Source organism: Dermacentor andersoni, chromosome 10 (genome assembly GCF_023375885.2).
Source record: "Dermacentor andersoni chromosome 10, qqDerAnde1_hic_scaffold, whole genome shotgun sequence".
Taxonomy (NCBI): domain Eukaryota; kingdom Metazoa; phylum Arthropoda; class Arachnida; order Ixodida; family Ixodidae; genus Dermacentor; species Dermacentor andersoni.
In genome coordinates this window covers 59,594,609-59,621,070 of record NC_092823.1, presented here as the reverse complement: position 1 = coordinate 59,621,070, position 26,462 = coordinate 59,594,609, and the positions used below count along the sequence as shown (strand labels likewise).

Here is a 26,462-nt window from a genome sequence, read left to right as displayed (position 1 = left end):
TTTTCTGTTTGTCTCTGAACGACCTCTTGGATTTTAGGTCAACCTTATTTCCGAAGCTAATTTTACGTCTTGAAGTTGTGTAAGCTAATAATTAGTCCCCTTGAGCCTCGCATCTTATCAGTTAGGTTTGTGTAGCCTTTAAAAATTTTTTTTCTAGACACGGAGCATTGGAATGGCATGTTGCTGCACGAGTTCTTTCATTGGCTCCGGTATAGTAATGCTAAATATGCATGGTACGTAGATACAAAACAATCAATAAGCTGTGCCCACAAAGCGCTTTATTTATTTATTTATTTATTTATTTATTTATTTACTTATTTATTTGTAAATACTGCCATCTTAAACAAGATCTTAGCAGCGTGATACACGAGTAAGGTTACAGAACAAAATAAATATAAAAATGGGGAACTGCACTAAAAAAATTCTGCACTCAAGCGCTTCACACAAGCGCAAAAAACAGGCGCAAAACAAGCGCTTCAACGTTACTTCAGCAATTTTTACAATCATACAGTCAAACAGTATCACTAACATCACTAACAATCTCAGCAAGTGCAGAAATTATAATGAGTCCTCTGTTACAGTTTTAGTGGCCAGCTTATTCCAATCTACTGTAGTTCTAGGAAGAAAGGAATACTTGAAGCAGCTGACACGTGTTGTAAATGGAGCTACAGTTAGTGAGTGTCGCAGTCTGGTAGCGTAACCTGTTGTATAGGTGATAATGTGAGACGTGTCGATGTTGTAGTTACCATTTATTACTTGGAAAAAGAATTTTAATCGACATACACGATTTCTATCACTTATAGAAGGCAAGCCGCTCCTAGATAAAGGGTTAGTAATAGAACTACGCCCATATGTTTTGTAGATGAATCGAACTGCATTTTTTCTCTAAGCTTTCTAGCTTTCCAATATCGCTTTTACTGAACGGGTCCCATATAACTAGGAATATTCTAAAACGGGACGGAGGAGTGTTTTGTATGCCAATAGACGTACTGTTGGTGTGGAGGATTTGAATACGTGTCTTAGAAGAAACAACTTGCAGCGACAGTTTGCTATTACTGTGTCAAGGTGCTTTGACCAGGAAAGATCTTTTGTTATGTACAAGCCAAGGTAATTATATTGCGTTCTCTCTGACAAAAAAGCGTTTTCTGTGCCATAGCGATATAGCGGTGGCTTCTTTCTTAAAGTTATCCGCATATATACTGTCTTTTCAAAATTAATGCATATTTGCCATTGTTTACACCACTCAACTACCTTATTAAAGTCCCTGTTTAGCCTGAGTTGGTCTTCTTCCGTTGTTACTTCATGGTAAAGAACGCAGTCGTCAGCGTACATCCTGATTTTAACAGAGAGGTTAGGGACAATATCATTTATGTATAACAATACGAAAAGGGGGCCAAGAAAGAATCCCTGTTCGAGTGAACAGGGATCCGTTCTGAACGGATTCAGTGAACGGATCCCGGCTTTCTTCCAGTGAGCAGCACTCGCTCCAAACCACGTACGTTTGGAGGACGCGACGCTGCAGCCAGAGAGAGAGAGAGAGAGAGAGAGAGAGAGAGAGAGAGAGAGAGAGCAGGAGCGGTCTTCCGTGACCGTATTTAGGGTAATTGTTTCAGCTGAAACGGCAACAGTCTCTTCATCGCCAACATTCCATTTTCTTGCGATGCTTCGGGGAACTGTTCTGTGTCACAGTAACGTGTGCTTTCTTTGTTTTTCAGTAGATGCAGAAGATTAAGGGGCGCTGAAGAATAATAATAACTTAATCAGTGTTAATAAACGACCGATCAAAAATGCTCAAAAGCTCAGCCTTATCGCGAGAGGAGGGTTGACAAACCGGCAAATACGCAAAAAAAAGAAAACGAAGAAAAACAAGAGTGGCCGTGCCCTCTCGAAGTTCCAGCTCCAGCTTCCGCAACGTCACAGATTTTGACAACGGCTCCTAGGGTTTTGTGAATCGCTTTCGGTAAAAGAGGGCCAGGTGCATCACAAAGGAACGAGAGGCTGTGTCCAAATCCACGCTTCAGTAGAGGTCGCCTCCGATCAAACGAAACGCGTCTCGCGGGCTATGCTTTTGCGGGCTGCATGCACCGGCAGTGATTCGGAGCTGGAAACAAGTCACGGCCCCCATGTTGCAGACACCACCCGTTTGTTTAAGGTGGAAATTTAACAAAACGTTTACGCTCTAGAACGGTCCCCAAGTACAAGAAAAAAAGTAAAATTTGTCACGTCACACTGACGTACCGGCGTGTTCGTGTGCTAAATTCAAGAAAGTGAGGTTTGGCCTTCTCTTTCTCCTCTAGCGATCAACATTTGCGCGTCATTGAAGCGTCATAGCAATGAAAAGTAGCTTTGCAATAAAACTGCACCTTTACATAGACCGATTTAGTCGTTCCTCTTTAGGTTACCTTCGCTCCGTGTGTTTTTCCTTGACTTGAACTAAATAAAAATTTTGTAATATAGGTCATACATGCACATATGTTGTAAATGGGTGATAACAGCTAAGGGGTGCTTTTACCTGCTCTGTTCCTGCGAAGCTATTTTCCCAGAAGTGGAGGCTGTGGTTGTGCCTGAAGAAATTGTTAAGCCTTTTCCGGTTGGCACGCCTCGTGAGCGCTCTTGTTATGCGTTACTAGTGGTAATCGGAGACCTATCGGGGCTTGCGAATTGCAGCTGCGTCTCCATGGCGACCAGTCCACTACGACCTGCTGCTGCACCCGCGCATCGAGGACCGGACGTACGACGGGTACGTGCACGCAGTCTTCGAGATCCAGCACAACGCACGAAAGGTGATCTCAAGAAAATGTGACGAGTTTCACATGAAATGCTCATTAGTTGTGACATTGCAGCCATTTCACTTTTTCACGTGTTTCTTGGGAATTTTCTGATTGCCCGCGCATTTCGATGGGGGCGAAATGAGAAAACACCCTAGTACTTAGGTTTAGTGCGCGATAAAGAACCCCAGGTGGTCAAAATTTTCGGACTCCATCACTACAGCGTCCGTCATAAGCAGATCGTGGTTTTGGTGCCTAAAACCCCATTATCTTTCTTGAATGTTCAGGTGTATTCCTAATGTCATTCTAAAACATCTTGACCACCGTGATTCTGATGAATACTTTAGTGTTTTTCGTGTGAGCATGAAATGTGTTCCTAATTTGCATTCCAGAGCAGTTTTCTTGTGACTGTCTCATGTCTTCCTAATGAACCTCTAATGAGCTTGTGGATTAGATTGGTGGCGTTCATAGCATTCTTATAACAAAATTAGCCACCACGTGTGATAACATCTTCTGATGTGTACCGATGGCAGTCAAACCTTATTTAAAGATCTTAGCTGTGCCTGACCATCTTTGGTGCTTGACATATGCAGCCTGCATATATATATATATATATATATATATATATATATATATATATATATATATATATATATATATATATAAAGCGAAGGTGGAGCACTTTTTACAAACTGTACGTGGGTCCGTACATAAGTTGCACGTTAGACATTGCTCAACGAAAGGAGGTTGACAAAAAGCATTTATTGAGCATATCCACGCTTTCTTGAACGCTGAGGGAGTTTAAATGAAAGGAAAACATAGTATCCATCTGGTTACGAATGTGATATTTTCCTTTCATTTAATCTCGCCGATTATCATTGAGGAAAGACTGTTTTTGAGGTGGAGGGCCGTCGTCTTGAAGTGAGTGCACGTGTACGCTGAATGGTAGAAAGGACAGAAAATTAACAAAACTTGGCAATCAATCACAGTAATACGCACTGTATCACTTGTTGCAGAACGATATGGTGATGTTGTAGCTAGTTCCGCGAAAAATTTATGTGTTGTCGGTTCACACAAAGTTGAGGAGCCACTGTGTGGCCCTTGGGCGCAGCAGTAACTACAGCATGCAGAAATTATTCTTGGCTGTACAAACATGCAACGTGGATCAGTTGTGGCGCGTGTACATGTTGTGAACTACTTGGGCTGCATCTGTTTCCACTCTACAAAGTGCAGCAGTGGCTGTGGATTGCTAGCGTGAATTCGAAAATCTCACTATCTGATTGGTTGGCGTGGAAATGAGCATAGGAGTACTCGTGCACGGCCAACCCAATCCATCCCCGAGACATCGAAGTGCCAATCGTTAAAGAATGTTTGCATCAGCTTCCCGCACAGTTCACTTACATTTGAAGTCCACTATGTCATGCCTGTGCTGGCCTCCGGTATGACGGCATTTCTCTCAATCGAGAAATACACCACGCCGTATTTGGTGTTTTTTATCGTTTACATCCGAGCGCTCCTTTCAGAAAAATGGCACAAGTTGCAAAACAAATGTATAAAAGTATGATAAACAATACATGCATAAAAAATTGAACGAATAAGCATGGTCATATTGCTATTCCATGCCGTTAGAGAGTGTTCCTCTTTGTCATGCAATAATAATGAGCATCTTGAAGGGGCGGCGCAATAGGACGAATACAGAAGGCAGGAACACACAGGACAGCGCTGAACTCACAACTTTATTCGAAGGCATACAGACACTTACGTACACAACCCATATCCACGTGCTCTCCCATCCACGGCGTCATTTTTTTTTGCCTGCGCACTGATAATGACGCCATAGATGGGAGAGCACGTGACTATGGGTTGTGTACATAAGTGTGTGTATGCTTTCGAATAAAGTTTTGAGTTCAGCGCTGTCCTGTGTGTTCCTGCCTTCTGTCATCGTCTTTTTGCGCTGCCCCTTCAAGATGTTCAACCAGTACCAACTCGCCCAAATGTCGATCCTTCTATAATAATGAGCGTTGGCTGACACACGTCCCATTTCTGGATGTGGCATTCCTCACTGATTTTGTTGCATCAATGGGTCGCCGTAGGCGAACAAAACAGATTAACAATCTAACTCCTGCGCACAGCTCGTTGTGTCAATGCATGGTCAAGCGGGACGAGCACACAGGTTCCTTGAGTGAATTATAGTGCTCTCCTAGGTGCATGTTGAGGCACTGGCCAGTCTGCATGCCCCATGTACATTTGAAGAATATACGCACGAACAAAGGAATAGACTACACTACCTCTGACAGACACGAGACAAATTTGGGGTATCTTTAACTGAGCAAGCCTCCACTGTCTGCGTGCCTTTCTCAATTCACTTGTGTACTACTGCGCACATATATTTCGAGCAAAAAATAAAGTAGGCAGGATATGCACAACAGTTCACAATAGAATTGAGAAAGGCAAGTAGGCAAACGAGGCTTGCTTGGTTAAAGATACCACCAAATTTGTGCAATGTGTGTCAGTGGCAGTGTACTGCATTCCTTTCTATTCCTTTCACATGTGGTCAAACGTACGTAGGGCAGACTAGCCGGTGTCTCAATATGTGCCTATGAGATCAACATATTTCACTCAAAAGACTAGTATGCTCGTCTGACTTGGCCATGCATTGCCGCAATGGGCAGCAGCTGTGACATACAAGTGATATTTCAAAACGAAAAAAAAAAAAGAAAATTTGGGAGCCATTATACATTTGTGAAGGTTAAAAGATATACATTTGCACGAGTTTTGCACCTACTTCCGCATACTGGCTGATATCTACGGTTTACTTGTGATACATTCTTAGAATACGGAAGTTGTGTGCATGGTGGGTGAGTTATGCATTGTAAGTAACCAAACATGGGAGGGCGTGTTCAAGAGATTTTTCAAGAGACGCTCAAGAGACTAGCAGTCCGGCATAACGCAGCACCAACAGTCAGGGTAGTTTAGCTCCCAGAAACCAAACTAAAAGTATCAAATGTTTATGTTTTGTTCCGTGGACCCACTCTCCCCTCTCACACGCACGCACGCAAGCACGCACGTACGCAAGTGTCTGTGTGTGCCTAAGTACTTTAATAATTCATTGTTAGCTACTGCTGTCGATTGAATACCTCCCTACGGCCGGCCGAAAGTAGGCGTTTTTGACGGGAGATGACGAGTGTTCGACGCATTCGCTACACCCAAAGCGCCTCCGAGACGGACTCTGCCGCCGTTAGAGTCACTATTGCCGTCGCCATTGGAGCCGGGCGCGCCCGGGATGGCCAGCCAAGTGAAATTATTCGGCGAAGGCTAGTTTCAGGATCGAAATAGGGAAAGCACGGTCGTACAGAAATGCACGAGCGCCGGCCGGAACCTTCGGTCAGTATTGATTTAATCGAAAGATCGAATTAGCCATAGTCGAAATAACAATATATATATATATATATATATATATATATATATATATATATATATATATATATATATATATATATATAAAGAACTTGAGTGGTGCTACAAGGTAAACAGAACAAGTATTACAGAACAGAACAAGTAAATACTTGCTCTGTTTACCTTGTAGCACCACTCAAGTTCTTTACGTTTGAAAGGTAGCCTGAAGAATCCCTCTTTGCCTACTATATATATATATATATATATATATATATATATATATATTAGTTTGCAGCGTGTTCACTGTCTTTCAAACGACATCACTCCACGTTTTCTACTTCTGCTCAGATCGTGCTCGACTGCAGCCGGAAGCTGCAAATCATGAAGACAGTGCTCCGCTGGAAGTCGTTTCCCGTGCGCGTCACACGCGTTCTCCGAGACGGCAGCAAGATCGTCATCGACACGACTCACCTTCTCAGGCAGGGTCGCACGTAAGCAGATCATTTGCATCGATACTGTCGAAAGCGGTGTTCCGCAACGGTTTTCGTGTGGGCGAAGCTGGAAGGCTACTGGGGTGTGCGCCGGCGCGGTGTCTTTGTCAAATGTCAGCCAGAGAAGAGACAGCAACGCGGCCTGCGTCCAAGTCCCGAAGCGGCCGTATGACCAGGGCACGAGCCAGAACGCGCACCCGGACGCCGTCGTCGGCGGTGAATCATCACTGAGAACTGCTAGCAGCGAAGCCTGGGCCATATGAACGCGGTGCTAGACGCCGGCGTCTGTAGAGCTAAGTAGAGTGGGCACGAATGGGTCGCGGACGTAAAGGAAAGTGTAGAAGCACTATGCCCGGATATAGTGAAGTACTTGGAGAGGCTTGGTTGAATACATTCCGGGCAGTGACAAAACAGACCCCAAAAATATCCGAAGTGCGTGAGAACCACAGCTTCGCTGTTTTAAGTGCTTTAGCTCTTACTCATCACGTTTCTCGATTTCTTGGGGTCTGCTACCACTTCCCTTCGGCGTGAAATTTTCAGTCAGAGGAATTCAAGATGGCGGCCCCCATACTAAATTGATATAGCAACCCAATTGATGATTGATTGGTGACGTCATTAGTATATCGAATTGGTGATGTCACTGATATATCCAAGATGGCCGCCAATTGAAGACGCAACCAATAAATCCAAGATGGCGGCCTTCACAGTAAATCAATAGCAACCCAATTGGTGATTGATGACGTCACGTGACTGACGTCATAATCCAAGATGACGGCCAAATTATGGTGCCAATGAGGACGCCGTAATCCAATATGGCGGATAGAACTGAACCCACGTGATTATGACGTCATAAGAAAAAGATAGCGGCATCGTTTCGGAATCTAAACTCTAAGCTGGCGGCCGAAATCGGGTGCCAACTACGACGTAATGGCCCAATATGGCGGATAGACGTGAAGCCACGTGATTATGACGTCATGGGACGAAATGGCGCCATAGTTGCGGTTTCCCAAATTCAAGATGGCGGCTCTCGGTGTGGCGTCATAGCCAAGGTGGCGGCCACTAAAATTATTTGTGCCCGCACACCCCCCTAGCCGGGCGGCCGAATACTCGCGTCAGTTTTGTCTTAAAGGCCGACTTGCAGTCAGTCAAGGTCTGCCTCATGGTTGCGGTAGGATATGTTAACCACGTGGGTGAGCTAAAAGATGGCGTTAAGTTTCGTGGCATCGGGCCATTTATTGCTTATGCCCAAGCGTTCGTAGTAGGACAGCCAGTCTCCAGATCGTTGTCACCAGTGCCACTGAAGATAGTGGGGTCCTTTTGAAGGGGGCGGCGCACCGGTAACAAGAAACGCGGTCGAAGCTGGTACGGTCTGTCCGGAGTCGCCGGGCATGATGGAGCGTAGCGTCGGACTTCTGAGTTCCTGGCTGGACGAAGGACCAGCGCGCCCATCCAATGCAATGGTGTTCATTGCATCGTGCAAATGACGCCATACGCTCGGCCAAGACTTTGTCCAATGCAAGATAAATCCCACATAGCTTTCGCGATGCGATGCCGGTGAAGTGCGTGCTTTGCTCCTTCAGAAAGGAAACATGTGCCTGCCGCCCAGGTGTGACACGGTCGCGTCTAACAAGTGGCGCTAGGAGCATTCTCGTGAACCTCTAGTTCCATGTTATAAAAGCAAAGCTCACACGTGGCAGTGAAGAATGAATAGAAATAGCCGTGGCACATGCCACACCTTCGTGTACTTGGCGTAATATCGCTCCTTGGGACCGCGTGTATCCACTTGCGCCGCATGATTTATTCCTTGGGAAAATAAAGCGCTTACATCTCTTTCCCTCCGTCGTATAATAGGCCCGGAACATCTGGGCCCACCAATGTTTGCAATTCGACGCATTAAAATACTGCACATTAAAATACTGCACTTTAAGATGCCGCGCAAATACAGACACATGCATCTTCAACAACGACGCAGCCACACACATAATTACTAAGTGCATATGGAGACGCCATGTCAGGCAAAGAGGGGGGGGGGTTATGCAGAAACAGCAGCAGCAGGTGACAGCGCTCCCCTCAACCGGCGGACCGTGACGCGGTTGAGAAAAAAAAAAATCAATGCCCAAGTACAATTTGCAAGGAAAGTGCTTAGTGCGGCCTTGTATGCGCGCTTGTTTGTCCTTAGTGTCCTTTCTTTTCTTCAAGAAGAGTTCGTAGCACAATACCGCGGCGCCACAAGTGAAATTTGGGAAGAACCCTCTCAAGGTGAAGTGAGCGTGCATGTACGATTAACATAAGATGTGCCTCAAGAAGTTTACATTCTCAATGCAGGTACAACCTCACCGTGCAGTTCCAGGGCCGATTCGGCCAGGAATCCGGTCTGGTCATGAAGCGAGACGGCAGTGAAGTTGTTTTGCTCATGTTACCCTGGTGAGTTTGTCGCTAGGTCTCTCATCCTATAGGAAGCGTTAGTTTCATGAGTGAAGAAAAGGTCCACGAGAATTCGCTATGTACTCGTAGCTAGTTCTTTTTCCCACAAGCTTTCGGCTATAATAGTTTGAAGTTAGCGGAGGGGCCAACCAATCAAACAGGTCGTGGGAATTTTTGTTTTACTGTCTCGATTCTTCATATTGGTAAATTAAGTAATTGTTGTTATATTATTATTAAGTGACAGGAGTTTATTGTCCTGATAATGTCGAAAATATTCAATTTATTTTAAAGCTAGCACAAAACGGCAGTGACGTATTTGCATGAATGAATCTACTTAGAGTGGCACTGCTGATATGTACGTTTTTAGTGGTCGCGTTTCAATAGGGGTGTGGGAATTGTAATTTTTGAGGCCGAACCGAATACGAAACGGAGAGTGCCAGAATCGAATCGAATTCAACATGGAATAACTTTCGAATAATGAACAGGCAGTTTTCACAATTATTTGAAAGTGTTGTTCACATGCAAGTATTCATAACGTTAGCAAGTTTCTGTCATTACATTGCACGTTATGAGGCCTCGAGAGAGATGGAGAGAAATCTCTTTATTGAAATATAGAGGATTCCGGGCCATCAAATTTGAGGGTAAAAATTCACTGTCGTTCCACTTACTTTCTACAGCGAAGCTGTAATATGTGGCTGGTCGATTCTTCCGTCTGTCTATCGGTCGCCTGTGCGCCGAAAACTCCTCCTTCGAAATCACATGCGTATGCCCTCCCCCCAAAAAAGAGAGAAAGAGGCGCGCGGTTAGCAGCTGCCAGTAGTGACATCGTTGCTCTCTGTAACAGCTGAGCGGGCGTGCAGCAGTTGCTCTCCGGCTCCGAAATGGGTAGGCCACGCGTCATACGTACTCCTGAGGAGCACGCAGCATTCGATCAGCAACACCGCGAGCAGAACCAGGAACGAGCTCGTCAACGCCGTGCCGGTGCTGCAGCCCGGGCACAAGAAACGTCTCGTGTAGCCGAGCGCAAGCAGCAACTGCGTACCGAGGAAGCGGCAGCCTACCAAGCCGTCGTTTAATGAACCGTCGGGATTAACCCAGTGATAAACACCGGGGCCGCACGTTTAAGCGTCGCTGGTTAACCATCTGTACGGAGTGCTTGGGCGGCGATTTTTAAAACCAAACGCCGATTCACGCATTGAAGCGCTAAAGTAACTGGAGCGCCAAAGCATTTCATCGCAAGTTCTGCGAAATAATATTTGGAAACTGGTGTCAGCCTGAGAATTCGTTCCAAGTGGATCCGCTTTGCGAATTTCCCGGCAAGAGTTTTACATTGCAGTATGTGTCGTAAGGTAACTAATTAAAAACGTAATGAGCTCGCGTGCAAATAATATACGCCTGTGCGATCAATGCAGCTTAACGATTTGATTGTGCAGTCTGTCACAGGCGATTAAAAAAAATTCTAAATGTCTTCGCAGAAGCATGTGGTTAGGCATAGTAGGTACAGTAATGGAACAATTTTAACAAATACAGGACGGCTCACAGTAACAGTGGAATGTGTAAACTCGAATAAAATTAGTCGACTGTCGCATCAGAAATAATTGCAACAGAAATAATTACAGCGTTCGCTTGTAATAACGCGAAAGAAATTATGTGCCTGTAACCAGAAAAATAACATATTTCCAATTCAACGCACTTTAAAGTGAAGTATAATTAAGCACCAAAGAAAACACAAAAAAAGAACGTTCCTCGATTTGTGAAACAGCTGATTCTTCAAGCGCCCCATCATTCTCGAGAAATGAATTTACCAATTTCGGAATCGCGTACAAAGGAATTACCCGCCGTTACAGCGATATTCTACAGTGTATCTGAATCATAGCCAATCCCCTGCCCCATGCATCTCCCACGACTCTGCAGGAAGCTGGACGCCCACGTGAGCTTTCCGTGCTTCAAAGATCCCGGATGGAAGACGACCTTCGACGTGCGCCTGCTAACCGACGAACACTTACGCACCTCCTCAACGGCCCGCGTAATGAACATCTCGACACAAAGCAACGGCACCGTAGTGCACGTCTTCCACAGGTATACCAGGGGCGACAGGACGGGACGATGGGCCGTCTAACTTAGGTCGAGTATTATGATTAGCTGAGACCTCGCGTCGCGACTGTGCCTAGAGTGCAGGCGAGCTTCATTATTCATTTTCTTTCGCTTAGAATCTCCCTCTCCCCTTTTTCGACATTGTCGAAAAAAAAAAAAAACGGCGTGCATTTTGTGTGTGTAGCTATTGATTTCACGCATCGGGGTAGCCCAGCGGCTGTGGCGTTGCGCTGCCGAGCTCCGAGGTCACAGGTTCGATCCCCCAGCTGCATTTCGGGAGCGGAACGCCAAAGCGCTAGCGCACTTAGATTTAGGCGCGCCTTAAGGAAACGCAGGCTGCCGAAATTATTTCCGAGTCACCTACCACGGCGAGCCTCGTATCGTGGTTGTGCTACAAAACGGCAGAATTTTTTTTGTAAATAATTTTGCTGATTTTTTTTTGTAACTGTTGCAAAGGTTGTTTCGCGTAGCCTTTATACGCTCGTCTTACGCTGTTGTATTATCGCTAACGTTTTCTTCTGTGGCGGTCTTGTTGTATGGTGGCATCCTCACCTCTCTCTAGTTTTGGTTAGCTGTTATTTGGCCTGTGTATGTGTGTGTGTGTGTGTGTCTGTGTGTGTGTGTTGTCGTTTCACTCGCCCGCTATATAGGTGCGAGCATAACTGCCTTTGTGAAACGCCACGCTTGGAAAATCGCAGAACGGAGCCCATGTCCGCTTACCAGCTGTCCGCCATCTTCACGAATTTCACCATGCTCTCCCACGAGAGGCTCAACTTTTGGACGACCGCTGCGTGAGTATATACTAACACGGCCATCGGAAATCCGTGTGTGACAGCATTCGTCTCAGAGCACAAATCTACTGCTCCTAAATATCAATGCTTAAGAGGAAGCTTGAGCTCGGGCCGAATTCCGACGCGGCCTATTGAAATATATGTAAAACTCAAAAAAGTTTTTCTGAGATAACCCCTAGACCAACTTTAATGAAATTAGTTGCATTTGAGAGAGAAAGTTAAATTCTAGTGTCTGTAGGAAGCGGAATTTCGAGTTAGGGCCTGAATTTCGTTGAAAACATTCGTAAAAATTCAAAAGCTCGAAAAATATAGAGGCACGAAGTTTACAAATTCATAGCTCTGCATCAAAAACAGATATCACGGTTCTGTAAGCGGCATCCATTATATCATTCAAAGTGGACAAATTCGATATGTTAATTTATATATTACGTGAATTTGTTACGTTGTGTACAAAGATTCTGCAAAAGCCGTATTTACACATTACTAAATATTTCAAAATTCACGTGTAACATGTACATTTTGTCCGCTTTAGATGTACTATGAGATGCAATTCACAGAATTGTGATATCGTTTTTCATTGCTGAGTTACAGAGTTGTAAACTTGATAGTTTCGTTCTCTGAAAAATCGCAATTTTCGCCAATTGTTAGTAAAAAATTGACGACCTAAATCAAAAATTCAAAGCCAACAGTCACTAGATTTTAAGCTTTTCTTTTAAATTCAATGAACCTCGTCAAATTTGGTGCAGTGGTTGCCGAGAAGAACTAATTCTCCTTTTACATGCATTTAGATAGGAGCACCTGAGCTAAAGCTTCCTCTTAAGGAGAGTGGTTCGTGATGCAGGTGACCTACGGCGCAGCCCACAGTCACTTGCTATCACTTATGCTTGTTAAACTCTTGCAGATTTATTTATTTCATTTATTGAAATACTCCAAAGGCCCAGGCAGGAATTACATAGCGGGGGAACAACAGTAAGCACAAAGCAACGCAGCACTACGATGTGTACAGAAGTCGTTGGCCGTTAACAGCATGTTGAAAATAAATGTTAGATGATGAAAAAAACATTTCAATTGCAGTTCAAAATAATTTTAGGCAGGCGGGGTTAAAACGCGATATATTACATTCACGGCATTTTCTGCCTCGGGAAGAAATTTCTGCACGGGCTTATTTCGAAAGAACTGAAATGGGCGTCACGCACGAAATATTATCGTTATACCCACACATTTCCGCGCTGTGAAAACTGAATTGGCAGGCTAACCGCTTTGCATCTTATGGCAGCCTGCAAAACAGTCAATATTGCAAGGACCGCTTTGCATCTTATGGCAGCCTGCAAAACAGTCAATATTGCAAGGACCGCTTTGCATCTTATGGCAGCCTGCAAAACAGTCGATATTGCAAGGACCGCTTTGCATCTTATGGCAGCCTGCAAAGCAGTCAATATTGCAAGGACCGCTTTGCATCTTATGGCAGCCTGCAAAACAGTCAATATTGCAAGGACCGCTTTGCATCTTATGGCAGCCTGCAAAACAGTCAATATTGCAAGGACCGCTTTGCATCTTATGGCAGCCTGCAAAACAGTCAATATTGCAAGGACCGCATTGCATCTTATGGCAGCCTGCAAAACAGTCAATATTGCAAGGACCGCTTTGCATCTTATGGCAGCCTGCAAAACAGTCAATATTGCAAGGACCGCTTTGCATCTTATGGCAGCCTGCAAAGCAGTCAATATTGCAAGGACCGCTTTGCATCTTATGGCAGCCTGCAAAGCAGTCAATATTGCAAGGACCGCTTTGCATCTTATGGCAGCCTGCAAAGCAGTCAATATTGCAAGGACCGCTTTGCATCTTATGGCAGCCTGCAAAACAGTCAATATTGCAAGGACCGCTTTGCATCTTATGGCAGCCTGCAAAACAGTCAATATTGCAAGGACCGCTTTGCATCTTATGGCAGCCTGCAAAACAGTCAATATTGCAAGGACCGCTTTGCATCTTATGGCAGCCTGCAAAACAGTCAATGTTGCAAGGACCGCTTTGCATCTTATGGCAGCCTGCAAAACAGTCAATGTTGCAAGGACCGCTTTGCATCTTATGGCAGCCTGCAAAACAGTCAATGTTGCAAGGACCGCTTTGCATCTTATGGCAGCCTGCAAAACAGACAATATTCCAAGGACCGCTTTGCATCTTATGGCAGCCTGCAAAACAGTCAATATTGCAAGGACCGCTTTGCATCTTATGGCAGCCTGCAAAACAGTCAATATTGCAAGAACCGCTTTGCATCTTATGGCAGCCTGCAAAACAGTCAATATTGCAAGGACCGCTTTGCATCTTATGGCAGCCTGCAAAACAGTCAATATTCCAAGGATGACTGCGAATGGGCGCAGCTCCATGAGTTTCTTACAGAGTGTTCGCTCTCGCTGAAAACTCCATTGCTTTTCGAGTCAGTATTTGTCGCCCGGACACACATGGCGTAAAAAATCAGGATTTTCTTTCGGTTCAGCGCCCCGTTCACATTTCTGAGCTCAGATTCGGTATGTGGAAAAATCTCGGCAAACCGACGGAAGGAGTGAAATATCGAGCAAAACCGCAAATGAAGAAGTAACTATTTATTTAGGCCTGAGTGAGCTCACTACAGTGGCTGAAAGCACAGAAATAAATAGTTTAACTAAACGCCGTATTACGTATTATCGACCTCCCACGCTCTCGATAACACCTGCTACGACTAGTGGGGGCAACGTGAACGAGTCAAGGCATGGCCACACTATGCTGTGAAAGCACGCTCGTATAAAGAAGCTCGGGGCGAAATTCGCGCCACCATCGGCGTGGCCACACATACAGGTGTATTTGACGCTGCAGCAAGCACGTGATAATTTAACCCTCGGCCAGAATCACCGCGGCTGGAATTAGTGAGGCTGAGAGAGGGGGATAGTTCCTCGCGGCGTTCGCGCACATGAACGAATCAGCCGCTATTCAGTGGCCTCCGCGATGGGCGGTGAGCGGCACGCCGCAATAATAGCTCCGAGACCCGCGCCCCAATGTGCTACGCAGCAGGAAACATGCGGCCAATCGCCTGTTGTCGCGACATGTTTCCTGCCGAAGGGGCACGCCGCGATCGCTTTATCGGCTAGTGTGGCCATCCCTTTAAACTTTCGACAGCGCGAAAGTGCCGTGTCACGATTCTGAGCTTTCAAGACTTCTAGAACGCTTCGGTGACCCTCGCCTGCAAGCTGATCCAGTTTCACACATCGGGTAGTGTAGAACCTCACGCGTCCGCGAGCAGTGCAGGCAACAACCCTAAACTCTGGAACGAGGCTTTTACAGCGCATCAGGTCCCATCCTATTCAGTTTGATGGTGGATATCAACAATTTTGGATTCGAAATGAATGCCATTTGGTTTTGATGCCATCTACATGTGCATTCCGGCATGGTTTTCAGTGTTTTTGTTAAGATTGCCAGCGAACCCGCACAGTGACGCGGTATTTCTTTTTCTCAAAGCAAGGTTCCTCATCACTCTTGCGTGAATTTCATGTATGCACATTGGGCATCCAGCGCGTTCTTGTCTTGAACATCATAGGCGTCTCAGCATACAAGAAGGTCTCGGATCGGAAAATGCACACAGCATCAATCACAATTATAATTGTTGGGAAGACTACTAAGCACCAGATAGTCAGAAGGTTGAGTCATTTTATTGTATATTACATCCTTTAGGAGATGCAAACGGTAACAGCAGGCTTAAATACCTGGGATAATCTCTTTACGTCCACATGGATTGGAATGTTTTTATTGTTTACTTGTATCGTTCTTTCATCGAATATATTTAGCGTTTACACGTGCATGTTCATTGCAAATTTTCGCATCTGCAAAAATTTGCAAACTTAAATTGAACCGAAGCGTAATGTCCGTGGCTTTTTTACTTGCTTTCACCATTCGGTTCAAAGAACATGCATAGCTCAGTTACTGGTTTCATGCATTACGACGAAGAAAAAGAGCATTTTTGAATTACTGCTAACAGAAAATTTTGTGAAACGTGGGATTGGCTTCGGTGATGTTGCCATGCATAGCAATGCAATGCAATATGAAGTGCAGCGAAGCCAAATTCGCTAAGCAGAAGGTTAAATTGATCCGCAGCATAATGTCCGTGGCTTTATTACTTGCCTTCACCAGACAGAACCAACAAAAAGAAAAGTGGGGTACTATACCCATAAATTTGGACATTGCCCTTTCGGCCATTTCTCGACATTCACCCGTAATACCCCAGCGTCACCCAATGGCCAGCATATAAAAAGAAAATTGTATTTGAAAAGGGTGGCCGAATTTCAACAGCTTTCAGTTAGTGACATCTAGAAAGTACTGCCTTTTCAAGCCTGATTCACGCGGCTGCCATATTCGGCCCTTGGCGTCACCACCATGGCAACGGCATCCGTCAGCAAAGGGCGTTTCCTCTAGAAAACGGGACGATGGAGATGTTAGGAGCATCCACCAAAGTCGCTGGTGTCCCGTTTTTGAGGAGAAACATGACGAGGTAGCGCTGTCTCCTGAGGTAAGCCGTGCCGGTGACATGACGGGGTGGATGACAGCCGTCTGATTCAGACCGATTAACATACGCGTTTCCGGCAATTTGTCGTAACTTCCTCGCTGTGTTATAGGAGTTTTTAATCCTGACCAAGACACTACCATAAATAGTGGGGAGGTTACGACTAATGCTGTAAATTCACATGTTATTGCAGGGAAGTAGCGTTTCGACGGTGGTAAATGAAATTGTTGAAACTCGGCCCATCTGTTGAAATATTGCTTTTTTTCTCAAATGCTGCCAAGAGAGCTACGCTGACGTATTACGATGAAGTTTGACAGATGGCTTAAGGGGCAACGCCCGAAATCCGTAGGTTTACGCAAGTGTGCGCAACTGGACTTAAAGGGAACCATGCAGCCTGCGAAGGAGGCCACCATGTCAAAAGTGAAACATGCACATCGAAGTAAACCGCTTTCCCTTCCAGCTTCGCGCCTTACCGGGCCACCATGCTGAGGATCATCGGGCAGGCAGTGGACCTGCTCGAGGAGCTTGTGGGCGCGTGGAGCAACACGTCGCAGGTGCTCGACCTGGTGGTGGTGCCCGACTTGCCAAAAGCGGCCCTGTCCGGAGCCGGTTTCGTCGGAATCCGGCAAGGAGAGCTCTCCCGCTTGCCCGTCTGGCAGCGCAGCAACTGGGTCGTACCGGTCATCCAACACATCGTCCTTCAGTTTTTCGTCTCGTATGCCACGCCTCGGTGAGCGGTCTTTATGGTCACCGCCGTTGCAAGCCACACTAGAGGGAACCGCAGTAGTCGGGGACAAGCTGCGAGTCCAGTACGAGCTCCGGCCACGGAATCACACAGCAACTCCCGTCGGTGCCTCCACACGGCAAAACATAGTTTATGAGAGACGCCGATATTGAATTATTTTCGTCCCCTTTATATGACTTAGTGAACGTCATTGGCTGGCGCATTTTCTTTTCTTGTTAAACAGCAGCGCATTTACAACTGCGTTCTTAGGTCGTCACTGACTTCATCAGCTTGGCATCGTGGAACAGTCCTTTAGAGCGAACTCCAGGTGCTCAAGGTCAATCTGCAAACACCCGTAACGGCATGTCTGGTAATCGGATCGTGGTTTGGGCGTGTAACACCTGAGAATCTTTTTATTCTTACTCTTTCACAGCCTTAATCGCATTTCTTCAGCGGCAAACGATAAATGATATAGGAGAATATAATGGCCAACTCTTTAGTACTGTTTAGGATTCCGCCCATGAACAGCGGATCTGACGTTGGATTATCGTCATAAATTTTTGCTGCGTATCTTATTTTGGCAACTTTTTATCCCTGATAAGCTCCCAAGCAATGCCAGCTGCAGTCCGCACGTTTCTTACGAATGCCATACTTTTAATCCTCCGGGCCCATGTTCACAAAAATGTCTTACGCTTGAGCTATTCTTAAAATACAATTCTGGCAAATCCTGATGCTGGACATATCGTTAGTGAAGCCGGCAGGCCAAAGGCAATGTGTACTTATGAACGAAAAGCCCTGTGAATGCCGCGCAGATGACGTGAAAATTCACATCGTCGTGGAGAGTTGGTGAGATAGGTTTTCACGTTGTGTCGCCTTTGAGTGCCTTTTCATTTCGTCCCCTTTTTCTCATTGTTTCACATCACGGCAAGACTTCTTTTTAACCGTGTCTTGAGCTTACATTAGTATGGCGAATGTGGAACGTATACCAATGTACCTTATCATTAAATACATCTCCATACTAAGACGACGAGCAAAACGAGAACAAGGTGAAAGCAGGAGCCAACGTTTCGACAAGTGGACTTGTCTTCTTAAAGGCGACATATGAAGTCCACTTGCCGAAACGTTGGCTCCTGCTTTCACCTTGTTCTGGTATTGCTCATCGTCTTGAATTTCAATCTCCCGCCTTCCCCGTGTTATCTCTATAGCAACCCTTTTAAACGATAGACAGTTGGAAATATCCGACGCGTGAACTGAAGCAGCACTTGTCCTGCCAGTAACCGTATCCAACAAGACCCCATTTAGTTGCAACAGCATGCAGGAGGAGGAATAAACTTTATTAGTTGAAATGAGCCGACGGTAAAATCGTCCGAGGTGGGCGGCGTCCCTAGTCCAGGATGCCGTAGGCCTGAGCTGATAGCTTGGCCCTGCTCACTAGGCGATGCTGGTCTTCTAGGGTTCGAGCTTGTCAGCTGTGCCTCCCACTGCTCGACTGTTGGTCCGGTGATGGGCGGTGTCTATGGGTTTTTTTGACATTCCCATACCATGTGGTAGAGGGTATTGGGCGTGGAGCAGAAGGCGCATTTGTGAGTATAGCTCGTAGGATACATGGCGTGTAGCAGGGTGCCGTGCGGGAATGTGCCGGTCTGTAGTCTTCGGAAGATGACCGCCTCTTCTCTTGTCAGCTGGGGATGCGGGGGTGGATAGATCCTTCTACCCAGTCTGTAGTGGCTCAGGATATTGGCGTATCTTTTCGGGACGCTATCTTGTTGGTCTACCGGTGCTCGTGAACCTGGTGGGATAGCCCGGAGAATGTGATCTCGGGCAGCGGCATTAGCCGCTACATTACCCGCCAGGGACTCGTGTCCCGGGGCCCAGACAATGTACACTTCTGGAAAATTGTCTCGTTTTTCGAGGATGCTGAGGGCTTGTTTGGAAATGCGGCCCTTTTGATAATTTCTACATGCTGTTTGTGAGTCGGTGATAATTGTGATTAGATCTTCCTCTCGTTGTCCCGTAGTGGCCGCCAGGGCTATCGCCGTTTCTTCCGCGCAGTCGATGCCTGGAGTGCTTACCGAGGCCGCTGCTACCTCTTGTCCTTGGCCGTTGATCACGCTGATAGCGTGGGCCGCTCTGTTCTTGTACTTTGCCGCGTCGGTGTATCGGACTTCTTGTTTTGGTCCTTCGTAGGCCTTACGTAGAGCTTTCACTCTCGCTCGCCTCCTTTCTCTGTGGTATTCAGGGTGCATGTTTCTCGGGATGTTGGCCACCGTGATCTTCTCCCTCAGGGGTAGAGGAACCCGCTGTTTTGTGGACTCATATTCGACTGGGTAGCCCAGTCTTATTAACGTGTCCCTACCCGTGCTGGTGAGATTGAGTCGCTCTATCTGGCTCGTCTTGTGGGCCTCTACTAGTTCCTCCCAAGTATTGTGGATGCCCAGGCTGAGTAGCTTCTCCGTCGACGTCGTCGGTGGAAGCCCCAGTGCCAGCTTGTAGGTCTTTCGTATTAGGGTGTTCAATTTGTCTCTCTCGCTGTTCTTGAGACCCAGGTACGGGGTGCCGTAAGTGACTCTGCTGATTATCAGGGCTTGTATTAATCTGATTGTGTCCTGCTCTTTCAGGCCGTGCTTTTTGTTTGTCACTCTTCGCACCAAGTGCGCGACTTGGGTAACTGTCGCTTGCAGTTTTTTAATGGCGGCGAGACCGGCACCGTCCTTCTGGAGAGTGAGGCCCAGAATACGGAGTGTGTCCACCTTGGGTATGTTGACTCCATTTAGTGTCAACGTTGGGTCAGGTGTCTCCTGCGGAGGCCGCCCTCTTGTCCTCTTTTTGAGGATCAGGAGCTCCGACTTTTCCGGCGCGCATGAAAGACCGCAGCGGTGTAGATACTGCTCGGTCCTGTCGATAGCTTCCTGCAGGGCGTCTTGTTGTTCGCCCGCCGATCCCGCGCACGCCCACATGGTCAGGTCGTCTGCATACATTGCGTGACGGATACCCCTGATGTTCTCCAAGAGGTTCGGCAATCCCCTCATCCCTATATTGAACAGCAACGGGGAGATCACCGACCCCTGGGGGGTTTCTTTCTGCGGTATTAGGAACTTCTTTCCAATAGGTTCCTGCAACACACACACACACACACACACACACACACACACACACACACACACACACACACACACACACACACACACACACACACACACACACACACACACACACACACACACACACACACACACACACACACACACACACACACCCACGCACACGCGCACACACACGCGCACACACACGCGCACACACACGTGCACACGCGCACACGCGCACACGCGCACACGCACACACGCACACACACACGCACACACACACGCACACACACACGCACACACACACACACACGCACACACACACACACGCGCGCGCGCGCACACACACACACACACACACACAAGAAAAAAGCCAAGATTTGTGACGCAATGCGCGTCTCTTTTTGCGGAAGTACCTCGCAGCATGGCAAGAATTTGTACATGCCAATTCCTTGAAAACCTGAACAATCGCAGCAGGAAACCATTCCGCAATCACGAATAATTGTGAACATGGCTTGAGCTAGCCCTATCCGGGCTGGATGAAACGCGCACCGCTCTTGCGGATGTAACCGTTGCTTCGTCATTGCAGGTGCAACGCACTTCTAGGCACATGTGCAAACACAGAACCAAACACAAGCGATGATTGCACGGTGTTCATGTTGCGCATACAGATGCACCGCCTCTACAGCAATCGCCTACCATCCAGGCCATCAATATATCCTCAGCCTGTCCTTTGTCCGACTTATAGCTCGACGATGGCTCTTTTAAAATGACAATAGTTCAGCGATAACGGAGAATCCCGCTATACCGTGGTACGTTCGTACAGAGGGATTCTTTATGCTGAAGGTCACGGGACGTTGGAGGTCGCGTGGTGAAGCGCACGCAAAGGCGTGGGCTATAGGTGATGTAAGGTGAGTGGTATGGGAGGATGATGGTAGAAAACCGTGTTCAAAAACGGCTTTTGATGTTCCACCAATAAGTGACATCTCGATATCTAACGAACGGGTTCTTGTCAGTGCTCCTTCATATCGATCTTAAAAAGTCGTCTGGTATTGATGGCATACCTAACGCGTTTCTTCTGAGCTATGCTGAGTGGTGCTCCATTTTCTTGTGCATTATTTTAAGAAATCATTATTACAGGGCGAGGTTCCAAAGGATTGGAAGTTTGCAAAAATTATTCCTCTACAAAGAAAATCTAACACTTCTGTCATTTCTTCCATAAACCGATTTATCTACTATGCTCATGCGCTAAAGTTTTAGAACGCATCATATTGAAGCACCTTTCTATGTTCTCGAGGTATCTAATCAACGACCGCCAGCACGGTTTCCTTAGAGACTGTTACACAACTCCTGCAAACCGTTCACGACATTGCAGCTATTCTAGATAAATAAGGCCAAAGTGACATATTCCTAGACTTCGAAAAAGCATGTGATCGCTTATCAGATCCAAAACTTCTAGCAAAACATAAACCTATACTGAAAAATGGTATTTCAATTTCATTGATTGAGGCCTACTTTTCTTACTGAACTCAATTAGTTACTATCGATAACGTATGCTCGGATTCACAACCGGTGAAGTCCGGAATTCCTTGAGTTTCACTGCTTGGGCAAATTTTTTCCTTAATTTTTATTCGCAATATCACCCATTATATTCCGGTTATTATAAGGTTATTTGCCGATCGCTGCTTCCATTATATTCCGGTTATTATAAGGTTATTTGCAGATCGCTGCATCCTTTACCTATATATACGTAGTCCACGCGACCAGAGTCTTTTAAGCACAGCTTTAACGAAAATATCTTCTTGGTGTGCAACCTAACAAATGAAGATAATGAAAAGAGAAAATTGTGGTGCTTTACGTGCCAAAACCACTATCTGATTGTGAGGCAGGCCGTAGTGGGGGACTCCGGAAATTGGGAGCACCTGAGGTTCTTTAACGTGCACCTCAATGTAAGCACAAGGATGTTTTCGCATTTCGGCCCCATCGAAATGCGGCCGTCGTGGCCGGGATTCGATCCCGCGACATCGTGCTTAGCAGTCCATCACCATAGCCAAACATGGGGGTAATAATGAAAAAAATAAAGGTGGCTAGGACTACAACACGTAACCGACTCCCTTTACGGTATGAATACTCAATCAGTGGGCAAAAAACTATCGTTCGCTAATACCTATAAATACTTCGGCGTTGTACTCAGCACAGATTTTAAGTGGAATGATCACGTTGCCTACATTGAAAAGAGAGCTATGCAGAAGTTAGGATTCTTAAGGTCCTTACGTAGATCAACCCCAAAATTGAAGTTGAGGCGTACAAAACTTTCATCCATCCAATCCTCCGAGTACTCATTTTTGATCTGGGATCGCCACAACCAAGCAAATATTAAGACACTTCAAATGATTCAAATAATATCATTACGATTTGTTTATAATCGCAACAGTTTCCTTACATCACTCAGCACACTTCTAAAAAAAAAAAAAAAACGTTAACTTGGATACATTGCAGACAAGACGACAGCACGATATATTGAAATTTATGTTCTGACTGTACCATGATAAATTGTACGTAAATAAGAACGCGTGCATAGAATGATTTCACCGCCGACCAACACAATCCGAGCATCCCAAAAAACTGAGGCAGTATTCCTGCAAGACACAAACTTATAAAAATTCATTTTTTTTTCGCGCACCGTCACAGATTGAAATGCTCTGTCTGCGGACCTGGTAAATAGTGCAACCGTTCAATCGTTCATGAAAAAACTGCGACAATAAAGATACTCTTGATTTCCCTCTTTCTTTTATTCATCTTTCTTCCATCATTTCAGCTCACATAACGCATGCATACTACGTTCCAACATATGTTTCACTTTCTTGTGCTTTTCTGTACGCCTCAAAGATTTCATTGGCGTCCCTTTGCATTATCGCGTATTTACAACGCTTTGTATTTTGAAAGGTTACTCATCTTGCTCCAGTAAGAGATGTTTGTTATGTATGTTCATTTTCTTTTCTTTTTGTTCTGTGTGTATACGAGAAATAATTATGAAACGTATAAGTACTAGCGTTTCAGTTCTAAAGACACGAAATGTTAAGTTTGATGCACTGTATTCTGTGATGATTCAAGTTCTTTGTAACATGTGCATTTGCGGACTTGCCTTGCCAAAGTTTTGCTGTTGTATTACCATATCTGCTTCTTTTTACGTGTAACCCACTCCTGCCTAATGCCTCGTGTGATAGGCCGGCAGTACTGAAACGAATCAAGTGCATTCTAGGGGGCAGGTGAATGCGCCTGGGTCTCTTCATTTATCCAAGCCATGGTTGCGCATGGCTGACAACGAGGGCTGAATGCATACGCAGCCCACCCGCTGTATCTTGGCGATAATCTTCGGCGACTGCAAAGTGTGGGCAAGCCGGGATGCGTATTTTCATCCGCTAGCAGCTACAACGGGGCGTGCCACTTTTGACGGAGCTCGACGTTTCTGCGCAGGCGCGAGTAAGAGCGGGCGCGAGAGAGAAAATCTGGGGGCTTTTGCTCCTTGAATATATGACTCAGCCTAGGCACTACGGAGGAGGTTTCTTAGATTGCGTTGTATTCGTTTGTCCCCTGACATGCCGGCATTGCGGAGTTCGGTCGAGTTGGTTTATACGCTCCGCCGCTGGCTGCCCGCGCGGTGAGGCAGTGGGCGCGGACGCCGCTTGGTGATCGCTGTGTCTGAAGGGACAATGTTCTGACTGGTGTTTTATAAGTCACGGGTGGAATTTTTCGTCGCGACGATAGATCGGATTTTTTACAAGCACTGCTCCAGGAGGGCACATGTAACCGGCAAACGGAGGCCTCAGGAGAGCACCTGAGGTTATATTAAAGCAGGCGGCGCAGGATCCCCGTTGCCGCTTTGGTGTCCTGGAGGCGCCGCCAATAATGCGAAATAATGACACGTTGTTTTCATTAGTAAAAACATGATCGATTAAATATGATTGCGTCGAGCCGCCAACTTGCGATGCTAAGTTCAGCACAACCGCGCCCCGCGACTTCTGCCGGCACGGCGCGCCTAGGGACAAGCGCATACACCGCGCCCCAAGGGACTCCTCCGTAGTACCTAGGCAGAGTCGTATTTTCAAGCATCAAAACTCCCCACATTTCTTCTCTCGCACCCGCTCTCACTCGCGCATGCGCGCAAACGTCCGTCGTCTCCGCAAGTTCCACGCCCCGTTGTACCTACGAGCAGTTGGAAATACGCAGCCGGGATGGCTGGCTGCTTGACGTGCGCTTTCTTACCGCATTACCAGTGTTGCAGGTCGCGTAATCTCAAGTTTCGTAGACACTTTGAAGCAGCACGTAGCACGAGATGTTCGCTTCGCCAGGTCAGTCCTTTCTATCCCGCCAAGGTTGTGATGGCGACTGTTCACGTTCATCTAGTGAGATCTGTTTACTTTTGAGTGCGCACGCGTGGCAGTATGCTTGCCAATTTAATTAAGAAGCGAGTGCTTACCCCACTTTATGCGGCAGACTAAGCTACGAAGCTTACTTCGCGTAGTCGGGCTTACTATCGCTATCAATGACTCGCCTTCCGGAGGAAACATGCACTGTCATAATATCGTAGGAATTAGCCCAGAATTAACACGCCATTCAGTGGAGTCGCAACCATGAACTGCAGTGCCCTGAAGGACATATGGGTTGCCGAGTCCCTGGCGTACCCGTTCCAGCGCCAGATTATTGAACACGTGGGCCTCGGCGAGTACCTGGACCAGTGGCGGCTTCTGGCACGCAGCCGGGCCATGGACAACGACGACAACGGCGTGAATAGCAGCTCTGAGCGCACCACGCTGATCTTCTCGATGCTTGCCGACCTGTGCCCCGTGACGTACGTTGCTACTGCAGAGTTGATCAATTAGTCCCGCAAAGACCAAACGCAATTACGCAGTCATAGAAACTAGAACACTTTGATCACATTTGTTTCTGGTCCTCGAGAGTGCGTTCCTACAGAAGATAATTAGAATAACAAGTAATTAGTAACTGGTTTGACCCGCCGCTGCTAAGGCGTCGCGCTCTTGCGCTCGAGGGCGCTGATTTAGTCCCAGCCATGGCATCCGCCTTTGGATGGGGCTTAACGTAGGTAACCTAGGCGCTTAATGCAAGGCTGGTTCGTTTGCTTAAATTTAGGGGCACATAGTTGGAGAAGTATGGGAGAGGCCTTTGCCCTGCAGTGGGCGTAACTAGGCTGATGATGATGATGATGAAAAGAATTGCAGGTGATGGAAATTAATGCTGAATCCTCCACTATGGCGTGCCTCATGATCAGATCGTGCTTTTCTCACCGGAAACCCCATAATTACTTTAAAAAAAACTAAATTAGTATTTGTTTGGCAGTATACTATCAACAGGTGAGAACTCGCCTTATCGTATTGCAAACACTATTATGCGACTTGCGATAAGCTTCTCGCGTTTAAATTAGAACTTTCAGCAGTCACACTCTGCGTAGCAAAAATATGTTGGCATTTGTTGGGTTAAATAGATATTAGGTAGAAGTTCTACGATTACTCTATAAAGCTTTGCTTCTAATAGCGACTCAAACACCCCCGAATATTTTCATAACGAAAGCAAGAAGAAGGACTACGCTATTTTAGTGTGACAATAATAAAGGGCTGTTCGACCAAAATGACGCAATATGTAAAGACAACTGCAGAAAAAAACATCCTCCAAGAGGTAACAAGCGGTGTCTGACTGTACTGACCTAATTTTTCCTGTAACAATGAATTATATCACACATTTGGAGCGGGCATTTAGTGCTTTCATTTTTTAACCCGATGGACACTGAGCATTGCTTTTAAAGTGCACTGTTCGGCCAAAGAAACATTTTCAAAAATATCATATTGTGCCATTGTAGTGACGGCGAAGAACACAGCGGCAACACTGAATCCCGAAACCAACTTTTTATTGGGTGAATCTGTGCCCGCAAAAGCATGTCTATGAACAAAACGGGAACAAGGGGGGAGCATGAGGCACCGTTTCGACAAGTGGACTTGTCTTTTTCAAGGCGTCCTGTGCTCTCCTCGGCGCAGTATATATGGGTACGGTTCTTCTGAAGGGGGGCGAGGGTAAGCGGGTGGGCGAGGCAATGACCGAGGATGTACTAGCTTCGAGGGTGTAGAATTGAAAAGAATGGTGTGCTATT

The 26,462-nt window shown here is 46.2% G+C and overlaps 1 protein-coding gene across 1 annotated transcript in view; it reads left to right on the top strand.

Annotated features, from left to right (window-relative positions):
• LOC126543452 (thyrotropin-releasing hormone-degrading ectoenzyme-like) overlaps positions 1–26,462 on the top strand; it is a 45,849-nt gene that overhangs the window by 4,787 nt on the left and 14,600 nt on the right. The window contains exons 3-9 of the mRNA XM_072284688.1: positions 2,668–2,783; positions 6,513–6,655; positions 8,981–9,079; positions 10,994–11,158; positions 11,872–11,964; positions 16,953–17,222; positions 24,945–25,151. Coding sequence (XP_072140789.1) covers positions 2,668–2,783; positions 6,513–6,655; positions 8,981–9,079; positions 10,994–11,158; positions 11,872–11,964; positions 16,953–17,222; positions 24,945–25,151 — 1,093 coding nt within the window. The remainder of the gene's footprint in view (positions 1–2,667; positions 2,784–6,512; positions 6,656–8,980; positions 9,080–10,993; positions 11,159–11,871; positions 11,965–16,952; positions 17,223–24,944; positions 25,152–26,462) is intronic.